Source organism: Chironomus tepperi, unplaced genomic scaffold (genome assembly GCF_022539635.2).
Source record: "Chironomus tepperi strain 1889 unplaced genomic scaffold, CSIRO-AGI_Ctep_v1 contig_175, whole genome shotgun sequence".
Taxonomy (NCBI): Eukaryota; Metazoa; Arthropoda; class Insecta; order Diptera; family Chironomidae; genus Chironomus; species Chironomus tepperi.
The window spans coordinates 63,955-83,449 of NW_027226297.1; the positions used below are offsets into that span (position 1 = coordinate 63,955).

The window sequence follows — 19,495 nt, forward strand, 5'->3', positions numbered from 1 at the left end:
CCGGAGCAATTTGCATTAAAATTTTTTTTCTTCGATGCACAAATGAACATGAAATCATTCTGCACATATTCTGCCTTCATGAAAAATTGTGTTACACTGCGTAATGCGTTGAAAAAAATAATAAAAAAAAAATTTCGCAATTAGCAACTTAAATTTAATTTCTGCCGACTACATTTTGTGCTTTTTGTAAACGGAGAACGCCTGTGTTGGTGAGTCTCAGAACGTTTGAGAATACAAAAAGTACATTTTTTTTCATTCATTTTTCTTAGGTTCGAATCCCGTCAAATCTAAAAAAAGTAAAAAGAAAATTTTTGTTTTCATACAAAATCACCATTTTTTGTGCATTTTTCACTTTTTGCCGGAGCAATTTGCATTAAAATTTTTTTTCTTCGATGCACAAATGAACATGAAATCATTCTGCACATATTCTGCCTTCATGAAAAATTGTGTTACACTGCGTAATGCGTAGAAAAGAATAATAAAAAAAAATTTCGCAATTAGCAAATTAAATTTAATTTCTGCCGACTACATTTTGTGCTTTTTGTAAACGGAGAACGCCTGTGTTGGTGAGTCTCAGAACGTTTGAGAATACAAAAAGTACATTTTTTTTCATTCATTTTTCTTGGGTTCGAATCCCGTCAAATCCAAAAAAAGTAAAAAGAAAATTTTTGTTTTCATACAAAATCACCATTTTTTGCGCATTTTTCACTTTATCCCGGAGCAATTTGCATTAAAATTTTTTTTCTTCGATGCACAAATGAACATGAAATCATTCTGCACATATTCTGCCTTCATGAAAAAATGTGTTACACTGCGTAATGCGTAGAAAAGAATAATAAAAAAAAAATTTCGCAATTAGCAACTTAAATTTAATTTCTGCCGAATACATTTTGTGCTTTTTGTAAACGGAGAACGCCTGTGTTGGTGAGTCTCAGAACGTTTGAGAATACAAAAAGTACATTTTTTTTCATTCATTTCTCTTGGGTTCGAATCCCGTCAAATCCAAAAAAAGTAAAAAGAAAATTTTTGTTTTCATACAAAATCACCATTTTTTGCGCATTTTTCACTTTTTCCCGGAGCAATTTGCATTAAAATTTTTTTTCTTCGATGCACAAATGAACATGAAATCATTCTGCACATATTCTACCTTCATGAAAAATTGTGTTACACTGCGTAATGCGTAGAAAAGAATAATAAAAAAAAAATTTCGCAATTAGCAACTTAAATTTAATTTCTGCCGAATACATTTTGTGCTTTTTGTAAACGGAGAACGCCTGTGTTGGTGAGTCTCAGAACGTTTGAGAATACAAAAAGTACATTTTTTTTCATTCATTTCTCTTGGGTTCGAATCCCGTCAAATCCAAAAAAAGTAAAAAGAAAATTTTTGTTTTCATACAAAATCACCATTTTTTGCGCATTTTTCACTTTTTCCCGGAGCAATTTGCATTAAAGTTTTTTTCTTCGATGCACAAATGAACATGAAATCATTCTGCACATATTCTGCCTTCATGAAAAAATGTGTTACACTGCGTAATGCGTAGAAAAGAATAATAAAAAAAAAATTTCGCAATTAGCAACTTAAATTTAATTTCTGCCGAATACATTTTGTGCTTTTTGTAAACGGAGAACGCCTGTGTTGGTGAGTCTCAGAACGTTTGAGAATACAAAAAGTACATTTTTTTCATTCATTTCTCTTGGGTTCGAATCCCGTCAAATCCAAAAAAAGTAAAAAGAAAATTTTTGTTTTCATACAAAATCACCATTTTTTGCGCATTTTTCACTTTTTCCCGGAGCAATTTGCATTAAAGTTTTTTTCTTCGATGCACAAATGAACATGAAATCATTCTGCACATATTCTGCCTTCATGAAAAAATGTGTTACACTGCGTAATGCGTAGAAAAGAATAATAAAAAAAAATTTCGCAATTAGCAACTTAAATTTAATTTCTGCCGAATACATTTTGTGCTTTTTGTAAACGGAGAACGCCTGTGTTGGTGAGTCTCAGAACGTTTGAGAATACAAAAAGTACATTTTTTTTCATTCATTTCTCTTGGGTTCGAATCCCGTCAAATCCAAAAAAAGTAAAAAGAAAATTTTTGTTTTCATACAAAATCACCATTTTTTGCGCATTTTTCACTTTTTCCCGGAGCAATTTGCATTAAAATTTTTTTTCTTCGATGCACAAATGAACATGAAATCATTCTGCACATATTCTACCTTCATGAAAAATTGTGTTACACTGCGTAATGCGTAGAAAAGAATAATAAAAAAAAAATTTCGCAATTAGCAACTTAAATTTAATTTCTGCCGAATACATTTTGTGCTTTTTGTAAACGGAGAACGCCTGTGTTGGTGAGTCTCAGAACGTTTGAGAATACAAAAAGTACATTTTTTTTCATTCATTTCTCTTGGGTTCGAATCCCGTCAAATCCAAAAAAAGTAAAAAGAAAATTTTTGTTTTCATACAAAATCACCATTTTTTGCGCATTTTTCACTTTTTCCCGGAGCAATTTGCATTAAAATTTTTTTTCTTCGATGCACAAATGAACATGAAATCATTCTGCACATATTCTGCCTTCATGAAAAAATGTGTTACACTGCGTAATGCGTAGAAAAGAATAATAAAAAAAAAATTTCGCAATTAGCAACTTAAATTTAATTTCTGCCGAATACATTTTGTGCTTTTTGTAAACGGAGAACGCCTGTGTTGGTGAGTCTCAGAACGTTTGAGAATACAAAAAGTACATTTTTTTTCATTCATTTCTCTTGGGTTCGAATCCCGTCAAATCCAAAAAAAGTAAAAAGAAAATTTTTGTTTTCATACAAAATCACCATTTTTTGCGCATTTTTCACTTTTTCCCGGAGCAATTTGCATTAAAATTTTTTTTCTTCGATGCACAAATGAACATGAAATCATTCTGCACATATTCTACCTTCATGAAAAATTGTGTTACACTGCGTAATGCGTAGAAAAGAATAATAAAAAAAAATTTCGCAATTAGCAACTTAAATTTAATTTCTGCCGAATACATTTTGTGCTTTTTGTAAACGGAGAACGCCTGTGTTGGTGAGTCTCAGAACGTTTGAGAATACAAAAAGTACATTTTTTTTCATTCATTTCTCTTGGGTTCGAATCCCGTCAAATCCAAAAAAAGTAAAAAGAAAATTTTTGTTTTCATACAAAATCACCATTTTTTGCGCATTTTTCACTTTTTCCCGGAGCAATTTGCATTAAAATTTTTTTCTTCGATGCACAAATGAACATGAAATCATTCTGCACATATTCTGCCTTCATGAAAAAATGTGTTACACTGCGTAATGCGTAGAAAAGAATAATAAAAAAAAATTTCGCAATTAGCAACTTAAATTTAATTTCTGCCGAATACATTTTGTGCTTTTTGTAAACGGAGAACGCCTGTGTTGGTGAGTCTCAGAACGTTTGAGAATACAAAAAGTACATTTTTTTTCATTCATTTCTCTTGGGTTCGAATCCCGTCAAATCCAAAAAAAGTAAAAAGAAAATTTTTGTTTTCATACAAAATCACCATTTTTTGCGCATTTTTCACTTTTTCCCGGAGCAATTTGCATTAAAATTTTTTTCTTCGATGCACAAATGAACATGAAATCATTCTGCACATATTCTGCCTTCATGAAAAAATGTGTTACACTGCGTAATGCGTAGAAAAGAATAATAAAAAAAAAAATTTCGCAATTAGCAACTTAAATTTAATTTCTGCCGAATACATTTTGTGCTTTTTGTAAACGGAGAACGCCTGTGTTGGTGAGTCTCAGAACGTTTGAGAATACAAAAAGTACATTTTTTTTCATTCATTTCTCTTGGGTTCGAATCCCGTCAAATCCAAAAAAAGTAAAAAGAAAATTTTTGTTTTCATACAAAATCACCATTTTTTGCGCATTTTTCACTTTATCCCGGAGCAATTTGCATTAAAATTTTTTTTCTTCGATGCACAAATGAACATGAAATCATTCTGCACATATTCTGCCTTCATGAAAAAATGTGTTACACTGCGTAATGCGTAGAAAAGAATAATAAAAAAAAAAATTTCGCAATTAGCAACTTAAATTTAATTTCTGCCGGATACATTTTGTACTTACAAGGCTTAGTAATTAAAACATCAATTTTAAAGTAATTCATTATTAATCTTTATTAAAAATTAAATTGTCTATATTATTTAATAATTAGTGGGAAAAGTTATAACAAATTACAGATTTAACATTTCATAGCTTTAGTCTTTAACGATGTACTTTTCTCAAATTATATTATTTATGTGAATTTATATGCGATCAACTTTTATTTTGAGCTGTTTTTAAAATAACAAAGAAAATATATTTTAGGGTAAATCATACAATTTTAGATCCTGAACAGTAGAACATCCAATAAATTATGTTGAAAACAATAAAGAATATTGGATACAAAATGCGGAATATTTTATCAGCACATGGTGTTTTTGTGGCGTTCTTATAATTTTCAGTGTTCGCGACGAATGCAAATTCTAGAAAAAAAAATTCATTATTTAATTAAATCCTTAGACATCCTTAACACTATACTCACCAATGAGTGCCAAAAAGACAAGAGTCATGCAAATTCCAGTGTAAATATCCAAAGCTTTAGCATATGATGTTTTTGGGACATAAGTATTGAGACATTGAAGCTCAACAATCAATGACAAAAGTCCAACAATGCACATGACGAGACGAATATTCGAAGCATTTTTGTTTAAGAAGAAACTGATATAAGCCATAATTACGATCATGTTACATGGAATGTAGATTTGAACTAAATAATATTCAATTCCTCTTTGGAACTCCATTGCCAAGGAGATTCTTGAGTAATTTCCTAAAATTTCAATTTAAATTATTCAAAAATTTACTTCAAAACTCCAACAAATCTCACCATTGCTAAGCGAAATCAACTCATTTGAGGTATCAACATTGCTAACTGAGAACAACGGTAGAGTAATGTCACTGTTTACACTAACCGAGCTACTTCCATCGCGCCAATAAAAACTAACGTCATTCGCATTATGACCGTCTACAAAATAAGAAAAAATAAAGTTTTTGTAAACAACATTAACAATGAAAATATATTTTAATAAAATGAATGAAAAAAGTCATACAAAGATAATTTGTTAATTTAGTTAAAGTTCACGTAGATACGAAAAAAATAATATTGCATGCTGATGAATTTATTTGGTTGGGAATGTGAATATTGAGAAAAATATTTGTAATTATTCAAATGAGCTAAATGTATTTAGATTTAAACAGCATGAAATACACGAAAAATGGTGTCCCTGGATAGAAGTGACTCTAGCTAGGGTTCCTATTCCACGCTAGATTTACACTGGCCTGGTGCACTCATTGCAACCTTTTTAATGCCGTGTCTTTCAGGATGAATAATATCTAGTTTCCTAGTCTAGTGATCCTAAAAGATCACTTTGTAGCTGTTGTTTGAGCTTGATTTAGACAACATCAACGGATGGTATGGATCACAATTCTTATTTTCAGCCAGCCAAGTAAGAAAGCTTAAAGATTATATGTGTTTTATGGATTCAATTAGCACAAATGGGTTAATCAATTCCAAAATTGTCATTAGACCAACGTGACTATGTCATGGTCCAGCATTTCGAAATTAAGCCGGTTGCATCTCAGAGTCACGCCATCCTAGAGCCGGTTTATGATCGATTAACTAATTTGTGCTACTCAAATATTGTTGTAGATAAGGCCAAGTGTACACTCCGTTTTAGAACAATTTATTCTACTACACATACAGTTTAAAATTATTTCTCATGAATCCATTAAAAATATTTGAAGTACTGGGAAACTATCTTACTATTTAAACACCCACTTAAATTTTCATTACTTATGTAACATCACTAAACTGTGTAAATTGCTAATAAATTGCATTAACCATTTTGTTGTTTGTTTGTTCTTTTTTATATGATTTATCATGCTGCTTTGAATACTACTTACAGCTTTCCATTGGAATCGTGCAAGTTTGTTTGTCCATCGGATATTTAATGAAGTTCATTGAACATGAAAATGTGACACTTAACCTGCGAAAAATAATGATCATGACATTAAATTTCAAGTTTTTTGCCTGAAAATATCCAAAATTTACCTCAAACTTTTAACGACATTTCCATTATAATCGATCCTCACAAACTCATTCTTAGTTGTGATTGTATGCAAAAATGATTCCTTTTCGTTCACAAAAAATGTGTCAGGGAACCAAAGTCCTCTTCCATACTCATATCCAGGTGTAATTGACACAATAGATTTTCTAAATGCTAACCTTGGATCATTCCAATATTGTCGAAAATAAAAGTCCATTGTAAACTCCATATCAGATTCCGAAAATGAATGAATCGACAATATGTGCATTGAGACTCCAACATTGACAGCATTTTCTAAGCAATTTTAAAGAAGTTCATGAAAAAATAAATTTGTCTCAATAAAAGATAAAGTTGACAAAATTGTCTTTTAAGTCATAAAAGATGATGATGATAATGATGAAGAAGAAGAGTGAATAAGTATAAGGCATGGACGCTGTTTGAAGGCTGTGATGTGTCGGTTTGCTGATTGTGATTACATTATTTATTAAAGGGCAGGGGTGTAGCCAGAAGATGAGATAACAAGGAAGTTCGATCAGACTGAAGAATAGAGACCCTTCTTCTTAAATATACCCCTGCTAACGGACTTCACGAGCTAAAAAATTCAATTTGACACACTCCTATCAAGCAATGAACATGTTCACATTTTAGTAAATAATGCTCAATGTGAGTATGCTTATTGACTATTATAGTAATTGTTTGCTGTCAATTGCAACTTTTGGCTGGCTTGACTATGACATGGTACCGAATTAAATCTGAATCTATCTCCAATTTACTGTCTGAGACTTAAAGGTTGCACATTCTTTTACACATACCATTATGCTACCTAAAATATCACTTTTATGGCTACACACTCCCCAAAATTAATCACAAACCCGCTTTGCAACTCCAAACATTGAAAAATCATCAAAAACTCCAATATCTAGTGTCCATGCCTCATTCAAACATCTTCGTGATCAAAAAAATCTTTGTCATTATTCTTACTTCCATAATTTGGCCTTACTCGTTTATCATATCCTTCCATAAGCGAGTCTAATATACTTGATACATTTGAGTTTTGCTGTGCGCTAATAAAAACAATAGAAATTCACAAAAAAAAAATATTAATATGAATAAATAGTTTTAGTTGCTTCAATGAGATAATGAGCGATACGATTAAGTTTAAATGAAAGAGGGGAAATTTCAAATAAGTCATAAACATTATTAAATCTTATAATGGATAAATTGTGATTAAATTAAGCTCAATTAAATATTTATCATAAACTCACCTAGCATTGCTGAATAAAAAATTTGAAAACACAATTATTGCAATTATTATTTTAAAATCCAACATCCTGAAATGTAGTCTTAATTGATGATATGCTGAGAAGATGATCTATCGCGATGGAACTGTCACACTCAAATAAGCTTGTTACAGCTTATGATACTCAATTTTATATTTTATTTGATAGGAACAAATCACACTCACGCGTGAGAGATACGGTGCAACGTATCACATTATTTATTATGTATGTGAATATCTCAATTTGTATCGTTTAAATTGTTATGCTTAATATTATTTCTAATTTTTTATGAAAACCGTTCAACGTTTTTTAAAAACATTTGTGAGGTTTTTGTAAAGCTTTGGTGAATTTAAGCTGCAGATTTTATGATAAATCTTTAGATTTAAAATCCAGTTACATATAGCGAGCCAATATTAAGTCAATAAAATATAAAAATGCTGAGTAATGCTCGAAATAGAAAAGAAGCTATTCCTAAATAAATTGGTGTTTAAAAGCCAGTTATACACCCAGCTTTAGGCGCATGTAAGATTGAAGAAACTATTTTTTCTCATCATTCTTATTAAATTTTGGTATGACAGGTCCAACTTGAAAAATTCTCTTGTAGTGCTTGATCATCCGAACAAAGATGAAGAATAGAATTTCACACATGCTTAGGATGCTCATTCCTAGACAAAGAGAAAATGCACCACCAAGATTGGCTGCAAAAAAATTAATGAAAATAGTGAATTATTTAAATAAGTTTAAATATATATTATCTTCAACTGGGTTTAGTTTAGGTTCCGTCCAATACAGCGTGTTGGCTAGAGCAACGTTACATCGCTGTATTAACGGGAAGACTTGATGTGGCCCTAATGGTGTCGTGACGGATGATTTCGAAACATTTTTAAAGCAACTCGTGCGACATAAATGAAGAAGGATTAGTTACGAAGTTTTTAATGCTCGACTAATGCTCAAATCAAAGTAGTCTCTAGATCATCCATATAGCTCCATATTCCGGGCTTTCTTTCCGACTTCTTTTTTTGAGACGCTCGGATTCTTCTACTTACATAATAAGGATATCCATGACATAACAACAATCTTTTTGTTTGCAGCAACTCTTTGTCCACCAAAAAATATACGAACGACGAATTCAGTGTCCGTTATGTTAGTGTAAGTACTAAAATAAATTAATCCCTAGATTCGAATATCATTTGACATTAAAAATACCATACTTACTATAAATCATCAATTGCATGGTCTAACTGATCAATATTCATTTTGAATGATGTCGTTTTATAGACAACATCTGAGCATGATGGAAAGCAATGGTCACATTTTGCTGTTTTAAATTGAACTAGAAATATTGGCAAAAAAATTCAATTATTTTGATGACTTTAGGAAGATGTGCTCAAAAAATGTTTCTCTAAAGGCAATGCTCGAAGCAAGGATTCTCGAGATCAATACCAAGACTTCGAAGTATCAATCTCGAGCCTTTGAAGGATTTTTCTTCTTGTCTCGGTCTAGGTACCGGACTTAGTCTTGATCTCGATCTCGGTCTCAGTTCTGGTTTCTGTTCCGGTCCCCACTTCGATCTCGACTTTAGACTAGAAAAATCATCAAAGCCGAGACTTCGTGCAACATTAGCTCAAAGTCGACTGGGATTCAATATGGATCAGGCGGAATCAGGTCATATTTCAACTCACAATAATTATCCACCATACACAATATATCAACAGCTCGGCAATTCCTCAAAGTATTTGTTTGATTTGATGCTCTAGGTAAATGAAATGGATGACATTGACATCTCTGATGTATTTCATCTCTTAAGCATTCCAGCATACATTCTGGTTGTCGATAATTCAATTTTCCTTTGTCAGCAGGAATAATGCATTTCCGTTGTGCGAATGGCAACACCAAAACTTGGCTAGAACATGACGAATGAATTGGCTGAATGTCCACAAATGTCTCCTTTTTCAGGTCAATGTATGTAGTTGGTGCACTTTCAACAGCAAAATCATTTGGATGATGAACAATCACAACAAATCCTTCAGAATAAATAGCACCTGAACGACCGTCACTTGCTTGTGGACGTCCTGTAAAGGATAAAGAATTGATGCTTATTAAAATGCATGAAATTCCTGGAATGGATTCATTCAAACGAAATTAATGGAAGTAGGATAAATTCTTAAAATAATTGGATAGATCATAGATACATGAACGTAGTTCCATTCACAATTAGCAACAAAAAAGTATTTCACCATTGTCGTAATGGATTAGCAATTAATCTACAGATCAACCCACCAGTGCCAACAACGCTCAATCCTCCATCAATTCCAAATGTATTTGCTTTAAAAAAGTCAGCTGTTGCTACTGTATTCGGATGATAATTGAACGAGCAACAAGCACCTAAATATGAATAGGATTCCTCGAACTTCATGTATGGATGTTGCTACAGTAAAAATGATAGACGTAGACACAAAAAATTAATTAGGAGACTAAAAATAACTTTCGTACCTGAAAACATGGAAACTTTTTTCCAGCAAATACACAAACAAGCAAAAAGTCAGCACAAACAGTTCCAAGTTTATCGATTGCTCCCTTAACAGTCAAATTATTTGCGTCAAGGATTGCATCAATCATTTCCAAATCTTCTATTCGTGGGACGATCCATTGTCGTTCTGTGAATCCAGCTAATAATGGCAATATCTCTAATGTGTATTCAGGCGTTGCACCAAGTGGAAATTTTCTATGAAAAAATTGTGTTAATTATTAATGAAAATAAACATTCTAGAAGCAATAACCTACGCTGATCTCACAAATTCTCTTGACTTATATTCCATAACATTTTGTGGATGACAGATTGTTATCCCTGGAAATGGAATCTCATGAATGGACATTGGGGATGCAATTGTAACTCGTGTAGGTGAATCGAGAAATCGTCGATATAATAAGTAGATTAATACAGCAGCAAATGACAATAATGATAGTATAATGCAACTCCATAAAATTCGTTGAAATCCATGAGTTATGAAACGGCGTAAATAATACATTCCATTTACTTTTGTTATTGCTGCAAACTCATAAAATGTGTCAATGATTACATTCATTAATTTTTTAATTATTGTTTCTTTGTGATACTTTTTAGGATCAACGAGGAGGACATTGCCAGGCTTTTTTGGCTTCTTTAACTTTTTATCCTTTGGAATTAAAATCTTTTGCTTTTTCTTGATGAGTCGTTCTTCGGACCAATTGCGAAGGAAGTCGAAAGGTAGTTGTCGCTTTTTTGTGAGTAGTGACTGCGATGTTTTCTGTTTTTGGATTGCTGATTGCTCATTAATTTGAACTTTTGAAGTTTTAGTGTGCTGGGACTGTTGAGGGTTCTAAAATGTTAATTATATTAATGCCTAGTATTGAACTAATTGAGCAGATAATTGGGCAAATGATGATTGTGTAGTTAACTATTGATTTTCAAGCTAATCCTACAATATTCTAATTAATACAGTATGATGATGATTAGTAGATATTGATCCACTTTGAATCGAAGGGAGTTACTAAAGCAATTGAACTGGCTTTTGTTTCTGACTGAAACAGCTGCTTCCGGTAATTTCTTTTTTGTTGCTTTGACTCCTACATATATAACATTCTCTGTTATTTTAGTCTGTACGCATTTTCTAATTTTTAGCTCTGTTGCTATGTTTTACGCAACTTCAGGATGAGATAACAAAAAAATTATAAAATGGAAATTTGAGCCATTAATCCAGTAAAATTAGTGTTAAACTTTCTTCCAATAAGAATTGATTTATTCAGACTAAAGTCACAAAATTTGTATTAAACCACAAAATATTTAAAATTATTTACAATTATTCTAAATTTTCAGTGTTAAAAATCAGTGCTTAATTACCTGAACAATAGAGTTCGAATTTTGATCTAAATTTGTATTGCCATTTCCAGTTGAATCTAAAGTTTCTTGAGGATTAACAGCATTCTGAGCTCCACTTACATCTCCAATTATCCCAGGATTGTCTATTTTAGAAACTTCAATCCTCTTCTGCTCTTCCACCTTAGATAATTTTGCCTTGATGACTCCAAACATGTCGATTTAAGACTTTTCAACATTTTCGGAATGTCCGGTCTTTTATACGCCAAGAAACTATTGCCATTTGCGGTAATTATGCTCATAAATGATCGTTAAAATAAATTGCATATGATTTGTGTTTTCTCTGAAGCTTTTGAAATATTAATGTGAAATGTAATAGTCTACAAGGGCTTAAACATTGTATTAATTTTAGTTGTATAGAATTTTTTGAATTGGGAGGTTCACATGATGAAATATCGAAACAAAATGTGCTTAAACTTATCAAGTCAGCGCTTGTAAATATCTAAAGTCGTGACTTACAACAAGGGAATCAACAAGGTGATTTGCAATAGACACCGTTAAAGTATTGGAATTTCCGTTTTTTTGATGTGAATTTCAATTTCTTGTGATTTTTTATGAAATCTATTCATGCAAGTTGAGATAAGACATAACTTAAGTGAGAGTGGATTTTTCATTTTTGTTATTCAGTACCAGTCTTTATGACTCGAATTGTCATGGATGTAGATCAACCAAAAGTTCCAAGTACTAAACCTCAATGTCAAACGCCGGAAATTCTTGAGACTTTGTGCGGAAAATCCAAAATTTATTTTGGCTGTGTTACAAAACATGTATAAAAAGTATAAGAATCTGTGAGATGCATTCGAATTCAGATTTCTCTTTCATTAACTGTACACATGGATTTCGTTTTTAGTTTATTTTTGGATCAGACATATGTGAAATTGAACGCATATAAATTCGAAGAATCTTGGAGATATAAAATTTCTGTGATCTGCATTATCAAAATTGTATTTATATTCTTTTCTTGAATGTTTTCATCACATGCACTGTTGCTCAACTTGATTAATTAATTAATTAAATCATAAACTATTTTATTTTTATGGAACTAAGACTAATAGACTTTATTAATTTATTTTCATGCAATTTTTATAAAATTAATAATTTTTATTATTTTCAATTATTTCTATCAAATTTATAAATTGATTGATTTTAGCTTTAAAAAATCAGAGTGTATGTCACATTTTTTTGTAATCATTAAAAATATAATTTTTAAAGATTTTTCAAGAATTTTCTAAATTTTTGAAGAAAAGATTTTTAGATATTAACTAAATATTGAAATGGAAATTAGTTTTTAAATTCTAGAATGTATTTAAATTTGAGCTGTGTGAAAATTTAAGGATTCTACTCCGATCGACATTTAAATGCATACATGGAGGCTTCCATTAGCATAAATAAAAGAGTTTTACTGGACCTTCAAAAATTGAAGTCTTTTTTATTTGTGCCGCTTGTGTGAAGATTATAAATACAAAAATATATTTTAAAATTTGTAAGACTTTTGTAAGACATGTGATCATTCTTGAGTCAAAATTCTCCTAAGTTTTTTATTTTTTGAAATTTTTGTTCATTTATTCCTGGCGAATTCATTATAAGTTCTATAAATCGAGACCAAAAATTCCCAGTCAATATTATTCTCAGTCTCGTTCTTGATCTTAAAAATTTGTCGAAATCGAGATTTTGGGAAATTTGGCTTCAATACAAATTAATTTATAATTCTAAGAAAGTGGCAAGAACCCAAGCTATACAGAATCTTCACGACTGAGAATTAACTCTCTCTAACAGGCAAATAGATTGCACAGAAAGACCACTACGGAAACTAAAAGCGATCTATTTCTCTGTTGTCTGCCAGGTTTTACGAAAAATTTATTAAATTAATCATAAAAACCCAACTTCTAAAATGTTTGAGATATTCCAAAACCTGAAAAGAACCATCTGAGAATCAGAAAAAATTAGTCGCAAACAAATTTTTACCGCCTGTCAATTTTTTTTAACATATTCAAGCAACTCAATTGACAAGCACACAGAAAAATAACAAATTTGTAAAACAAATAGAAAATAGACTTAAAAGTGCTAAATGTCTGTAAGTGTACAATTCATAATAAATGTCACAGTTTTTAAAACAACTCTTAAAATAAGATTCTATACTGTCTTTTAAGTTCTTCAATTTTATTGTCAGTTTTGCTGAAATTGAGCATGTTTTAAGGTCCATTTCGGGTAATACGCTTGGTTCATTTGCCATGCCATATGATATTTTTGCTAGCTATTACATCAGCTGAATATTGAGTCAAATAATTAAAAGTAACTCTAGGAAATCCAATACAAGCTATAGCAATACAAGCAACAAGTTCTTAAAAATACCATACATATCCATATCCACTCATTCTCCATATCAAACCTGATAATGAGAGATTTTTTACCACATGTTACATCACTTCTGCATCACGAGATATGTAAATGAGCTCTCAAAATAAAAATAACAAAAGAAAGAAAAAAATCCCAATTCGAGCTGTATATTGAAGAGTCATAAGACAAACGTGTTTTTGCTGAGAGTGAGACAGTAACTCTATCCCATAGACATCTCGAAAATATATTCTCTTTGACTGTGTAGAAACTTTTTTTCATTTTTTTGAGAAAAATTCGTGTATATTGTATTAATTTAGTTCAGTTTTGTTTTCAGCTACAAACTGAAGCGGTGAAAAAAAAAATTTATTTCGTTGATTTACGGCGAGAAATTTTTGTGAGGAAATTTAAAAATACTTTTGTTTAATTTAGTGTCGTACACGGAGTGAAATTTTAAAGTAAAGTTTTGAGAAAGGAATTTTCAGACATATTTGGAAGTGTGATAAAATTTTGGAGAGGATTGAAGGCAGTCCAGCAGCAACAGCAGCTGTTTGTTTAAGTTTACTTCAAGTTAAGGAGCAATTCATAAGGTGAGTCCCCAAAAATTCATAAAAACTCTTGAAATTTTTCAAAAAATCCCAATCAAACTCATTAAGCAACTTAAAATTCTCGATCAGATTCCAAGGTCAATGATTTTTTTATTCAAGCACGCTTCAAGACTCCCAAATAATTTTGCATACGCTTTGTTGGAGAGAAGTTAAATTAAAAAAAAAGAGAAGAAAAAAATCCACAATGACGTCAAAAATTGACGTAGTTATTTCTCGCGTATAATGCGCAACCGGCGTATTGTATTTGTATTTCAACACTGAAATGAATATTTCAATCATATGAGCAATTAAGTCTAATTAAAACCAATAAAATTAAGTACTCACAATTGTGAATAACTTTTTTTGTGGAATGAATGAATGAAAATTAAATAAGTTTTGAATAAACTTGAATTATTTATTTGATGAGCTGGCAATATTTTCATTGATTTGAATAAACTTAAAGGTGTCTCTCACAGATTTTTAAAGTTGAATCACCTAAAACAAATGAATGAATTTTTGAATAAATTAAACAATTTTTGGGTATGAATTGGAGAAATATTTACGGATAGTCTATTGATTAATATTGACATAATGTTTAAATATTAAAATCTTCTCTTTTTGTGGATCCAATTAAAGTTTAGTATCATTTACAATGTGTTTGGGATTGTTCGAAACTTATGTAACGTCTAGGGGGAAAAGGGTTTGTAATTTTGTTGCGGAGACCAAATTTTGGAACCATGCAGTTAGTAACTGAGTATCGTGAAATCAAAATTGATAGAACTTTGGGTATCCGAACTACTCATAGTTAGTTACGAAGGTCAGATCGTGTGTTGGGTACAATTTCATAATATTGGGTTCTTCAAGGATTATATATGATATTGTCTTTCTGATAATAACAAAAGATTAAAAGACGAGTTAAAAGACCTTACCAGACTGAGTAACAAAACGAATCATTTAAAGAAAACCCCGATGAATATCAAATGGTTTTTCAGTAATTCTTAAGGAATTTTTCAGTTAATTGTTCACCTTAGTCAGTCAAAGTATTTAAGGCCTTTTATGGGTTTCTAAGTTAATATGGAGTATTTTTTTGATATACTTTGTCAATTTTTTGGTTTACAGAATCAACTTGACTTTTAAAAATTATCCAGAAATTTAAATAAGCAATTAAATACAAACTATGCATTTAAAATTTTAATTACCATATAATCTATATCGGCAGTAAACGTGATACAATAGATTATTATCTATAATTCTATAAAACATTCACATTGAAATAGAATTTCACTTTGACCGTCAAACATAATACCACATATTTTGGTTTTTACATTATTGAAAATTACATCATATTAAAAGCGTGCACAAATCTCGTTCACATGTAGATAAGAGAACGAAGAGAAAATAATCTCTAGAGCGTCATGTGAACAATTTTGTGGGTGATTACACCAGATTCTCAGTTGACCAATCAGAAATATTTTAATAATACCGAGCAACACGATACAGGAAATTTAGTTTTTTGCCTCAAAAATGGGCTGAAACTAGCTTTTTTAATCAGAGCAGTTTTTTTATGTTTCATCATTGACATAGTGATGTAGTGATGCCCTAATGCACTCTCATGCCGCCAAGAATATCATGAACCGTATGCCGTGTGTGGTTTCAATCGAGGCTTACAGTTTTTTGAAATTAATTATTTTTTATTTTATTAAAAATTTTTCGTTCAACTACTCATAAACATGTGAAAAATACTCCAATGGTGAAATAGAGAGAATAAAAAATAAAAAATATTTTAATGATGATAAGAAATTTTAATGTTTTATATAGCGTTTATAAAAACGATTGCATCGTATGGTTTTTTATGGGAGTCTCCAAATTATGTTGAAATTTTTTGTTATCAGTCAGCTGAATTTCACTTGTATTTGATACACTTTTCTCAGAAATGGAGTTTGAGAGGAATTCCTCAATGTTTTTGAATGTGATTTTATAAATTTGAATGTTTATGTGTATGCATGCTCGACTATATTGTCCATTTGCATATTACAATATTTTGATTTACAATGTTTATGAATCTATATTTCTATGCAGAATCGGGCAGATTCAAGAATTCGTTCTATCAATATTCTATTGGTAAGATAATCTTGTAGCTCTCGTTTCAAACTTTAAGTACTAACTTTAATTTTTTTTTCTTGTCCATAATTCTCCTTAACCTCCATTAAATGATCGAAACTTAAGTAGTCATCGTCCATTAACACTATCAAAACTTCTGAAAAGGCACAAATATAGAAATGGTAGGATTTTAGTCAACGAATTTCGAGTTATCACACCAAATTTTAGTCTTATCGATTGCTCCATAAGGCATCTAAATGGTTTGCTAATGAAGTCTTCACTCATAATATGTCAAAATTTTGATTAGAGGGTACAAATAATAGCAACAAGTTTTAGATTGTATGGACTCCGAACATCATTTCAAATGTTTGATAGAGGTGCAGTCGTAATCTTTGTGCACATCATTATCGCTAAAATCTATTATTCTAATTACTTAAATTCATTTAAAATCATCCATGGCAGCTAATCCTAAAAAAAAACAACAAATCTACCTCCACTTGTTTTGTGCAATGAATTCAAAAATAACAACTTTTCTGACGCACGTTGGTTTTAACGAGAATTCATTGATGATTTATCCAAATTTTCCAAACAATTGCTCTTCACTAAAGTCAATACCTCAGTCAATACAATATTACATAAATCAATAGAACCAGCATACTTCATGAATCATTACATAGCGTATTATACACTAGCTATTTCAGGTGAACATAATACATTGTGTGAAATATAAAAAAAAACGTGAGCGCAATAACACATTTGCATTTCATTCATTAACTCAAATCCCCCTCATTCATGCGGATACGAGAAACCAGAAAGAAATCAAGTTCACGAACAAGTGACGCTTAAATGAGAGAGAAAATGAGAAGAAAAAAAAATCCCCAGCTGTTGGTATTGTATAGCAATTACTGTTCAAACCATCAACAACAGCTATGAGTCATACGATTACAGCACTAACAACCTGTAAAGCTTATTTTTATTTCCACTACGCCAAACTCGACAGACAAGCCTCTTCGAACGCATGTTGAGACGTTTCAAATCTCACGTTTTTGACGTCATTTTAAAATTTCATTCATAAAAAAAATATTGAAAATGTTTGTGTTTCATTGGAAATATGTGTGGCTATAAATAGATTTTAGTTAGCACGTGAGCGATTGAGTGTTAAATATGCGAGATGAATACTGACCTAGGCGAATATTTTTGGCGTTTGAAAATATGATAAGAATTTATTTTGAATTTCAATGTGGATTAAGATGAAAAAAAAAATAAGAACTGACTCAACATTTTAAAGAGCTTAGTCAGAAATCAGCTTAACAATGAGGATGGGAAGGGTATGCGTGGGTCGCCAAGATGTAGGAAGGGTTTTTGGGATTTTTTCATGTAAACCCCAAACAACTTGAGGAACCTTCCCCAAAAAAAGGAATTTGGTGTGTAGGTTGACCCCCAAAATCCCCCCGACCTTGAATTCGTCCCTGCCACTTAGTGTATCTTCATTTCTTAAAGATGAATCAGTTCTGTTTACTGCACAACGATGATGTAAGAATCATAAATTCTCCCGATTAAATAATCCACGATCTTCAAGTATCTATGGCTCACAGAAATATTTTAAGCAACAATTTCCTTAGAATTTTTTCTTCATCATCCGTCCAAAATGAAAATATTTAGCCATGAAATTTTTCTCTGGTGAGAAATAAACAAAAACAAATCCGTAACGTGAAAGAAATTGTTCAGATTTCAATCGACTATGATTCATTTTTTTGGCGCAATGTTGTAGCAGTAAACAAGTCATCATTAAATGCATTCTCTCAGCTTGATTGAGTCGACTTATAAAGTGATTCATTATGCTTAGTCTATGACTATCATGAAAAGCTTAATTAATAAGGAAAACCGCATATAATTTAGATAATAAAATCACATTTTCTAATGATTATTTTGGAAAAATGTTTCTGATTGTCATGTAGCATATTTGATGAGTTAATTATCTCTTACTTGCTTGCTAAATTCGCTGGCCGTATCATCTGTATCATCTGTGATACATGGTCTCTCTCAGTTGAGGTTTAAAACGGACTCTATTGTTGCATATTCTTTGCCAATTGCCAATCCCAAATGCTTCCCTGGCAGTGAATTATCAATCATCTCTAAACCAAGATAGTTCAAAATACTAAAAGACAAAGCTAATGCTTCCATATTACAGAAAGATTACTAAGGTACCTTAAAGAGGTCACTTTACGTGTTAAGGAAATTTCCAGCAGAAATGACAAATTTCCCAAAAATATGGAGAAACCTAATTCCTTTCAATGCTACTTTTTGTATGTTCGTACGATTAAGAAGTTCTTGAAGGATAGAGCCAGCTTTAGACGCTCTCAATGGTCTTTCGAGAGTCTCAGTCAAGGGAATAAGTAAAGTACGTCAATATTCAAAGCAGAAGACATATTAGTAAAAATGAAATATTCAAGATTTTCCTTAAAGTTCATACTCATCCCTTTGGTGACTAAGTACATCAAAGAAATTATTTACTTTTTAATAGATGGTTTTTTGGAATTATGAATATGTGTCATTCAAATTCATCAGCATTACCTTAACCACAGTAAAAAATTAACTAGTTTTCTAATAAATCCAAGATTCCTTAACATCAATACTCAATTTAAACATCAATAATGAGTCACCTGCAATAGACACATAAATGCATTATTTAGTAAATACCTCAGTGAGCTAATTTTAAGGTCATAAATTTTTTCACCTCACATGAGCTGCACATGATACTTTAATGAACGTAAATTGTTTTTCATTACACGTTTATTCCGATTTTGTAATAATTTTAATCGATACTAATTAAATTTGAGGTGTCATATGGATATTAATGAGTAATACGTTAATTGTCTGTCTGTTTTCATTCATAAATTGTGAATTTGTTGAAAAATGGCATAACAGTATGGACATTTTTTAAAATGTATAATGACAGTTAAAAAGGAACTCACATGAAGCTCCTAAAAGTTCCTGTAATGAACAAGCAAAAATTTTCTAAATTTGTGATTTCACATACTGGAATTTCCGTTTTTTATGATGAGAATCTTCCATTAACTTTGAACTTGAATTACGTAATTTACTACACAGTTGTAAATTATTGAGCTTAGAAAAAAATGATTG

At 31.0% G+C, this 19,495-nt stretch overlaps 2 protein-coding genes across 2 annotated transcripts; both read right to left on the reverse strand.

Annotated features, from left to right (window-relative positions):
• Positions 1–4,214: 4,214 nt before the first annotated feature.
• Positions 4,215–7,533, reverse strand: LOC139089146 (gamma-aminobutyric acid receptor subunit beta-like). The gene is made up of 7 exons (XM_070638587.1): positions 7,400–7,533; positions 7,116–7,198; positions 6,140–6,428; positions 5,992–6,074; positions 4,916–5,053; positions 4,574–4,858; positions 4,215–4,514 (listed from the first exon to the last, which is right to left on the reverse strand). The coding sequence occupies exons 1-7, from the start codon at positions 7,462–7,464 to the stop codon at positions 4,363–4,365; spliced, it is 1,095 nt and encodes a 364-aa protein (XP_070494688.1). The 5' UTR covers positions 7,465–7,533; the 3' UTR covers positions 4,215–4,362.
• Positions 7,534–7,936: 403 nt separating this feature from the next.
• On the reverse strand, positions 7,937–10,318 carry LOC139089101 (sodium channel protein Nach-like). Its single transcript, XM_070638535.1, has 7 exons — positions 10,199–10,318; positions 9,908–10,139; positions 9,695–9,842; positions 9,097–9,486; positions 8,630–8,747; positions 8,461–8,570; positions 7,937–8,112 (listed from the first exon to the last, which is right to left on the reverse strand). The coding sequence occupies exons 1-7, from the start codon at positions 10,288–10,290 to the stop codon at positions 7,952–7,954; spliced, it is 1,251 nt and encodes a 416-aa protein (XP_070494636.1). The 5' UTR covers positions 10,291–10,318; the 3' UTR covers positions 7,937–7,951.
• Between the last annotated feature and the right edge of the window lie 9,177 nt (positions 10,319–19,495).

Bases quoted from the DNA above. Each gene is read 5' to 3' on its own strand.
- LOC139089146 (XM_070638587.1), bottom strand. From the start codon at position 7,464: ATGTTGGATTTTAAAATAATAATTGCAATAATTGTGTTTTCAAATTTT. The intron at 5,054-5,991 runs GTAAGTAGTATT...CTTATTTTGTAG, and splicing joins CACGATTCCAATGGAAAGCT to ACGGTCATAATGCGAATGAC. The intron at 4,515-4,573 runs GTGAGTATAGTG...TTTTTTTTCTAG, and splicing joins TGTCTTTTTGGCACTCATTG to AATTTGCATTCGTCGCGAAC.
- LOC139089101 (XM_070638535.1), bottom strand. From the start codon at position 10,290: ATGTCCATTCATGAGATTCCATTTCCAGGGATAACAATCTGTCATCCA. The intron at 9,487-9,694 runs GTGGGTTGATCT...TATCCTTTACAG, and splicing joins ATTGAGCGTTGTTGGCACTG to GACGTCCACAAGCAAGTGAC. The intron at 8,748-9,096 runs GTGAGTTGAAAT...CAATATTTCTAG, and splicing joins GTGTATGGTGGATAATTATT to TTCAATTTAAAACAGCAAAA.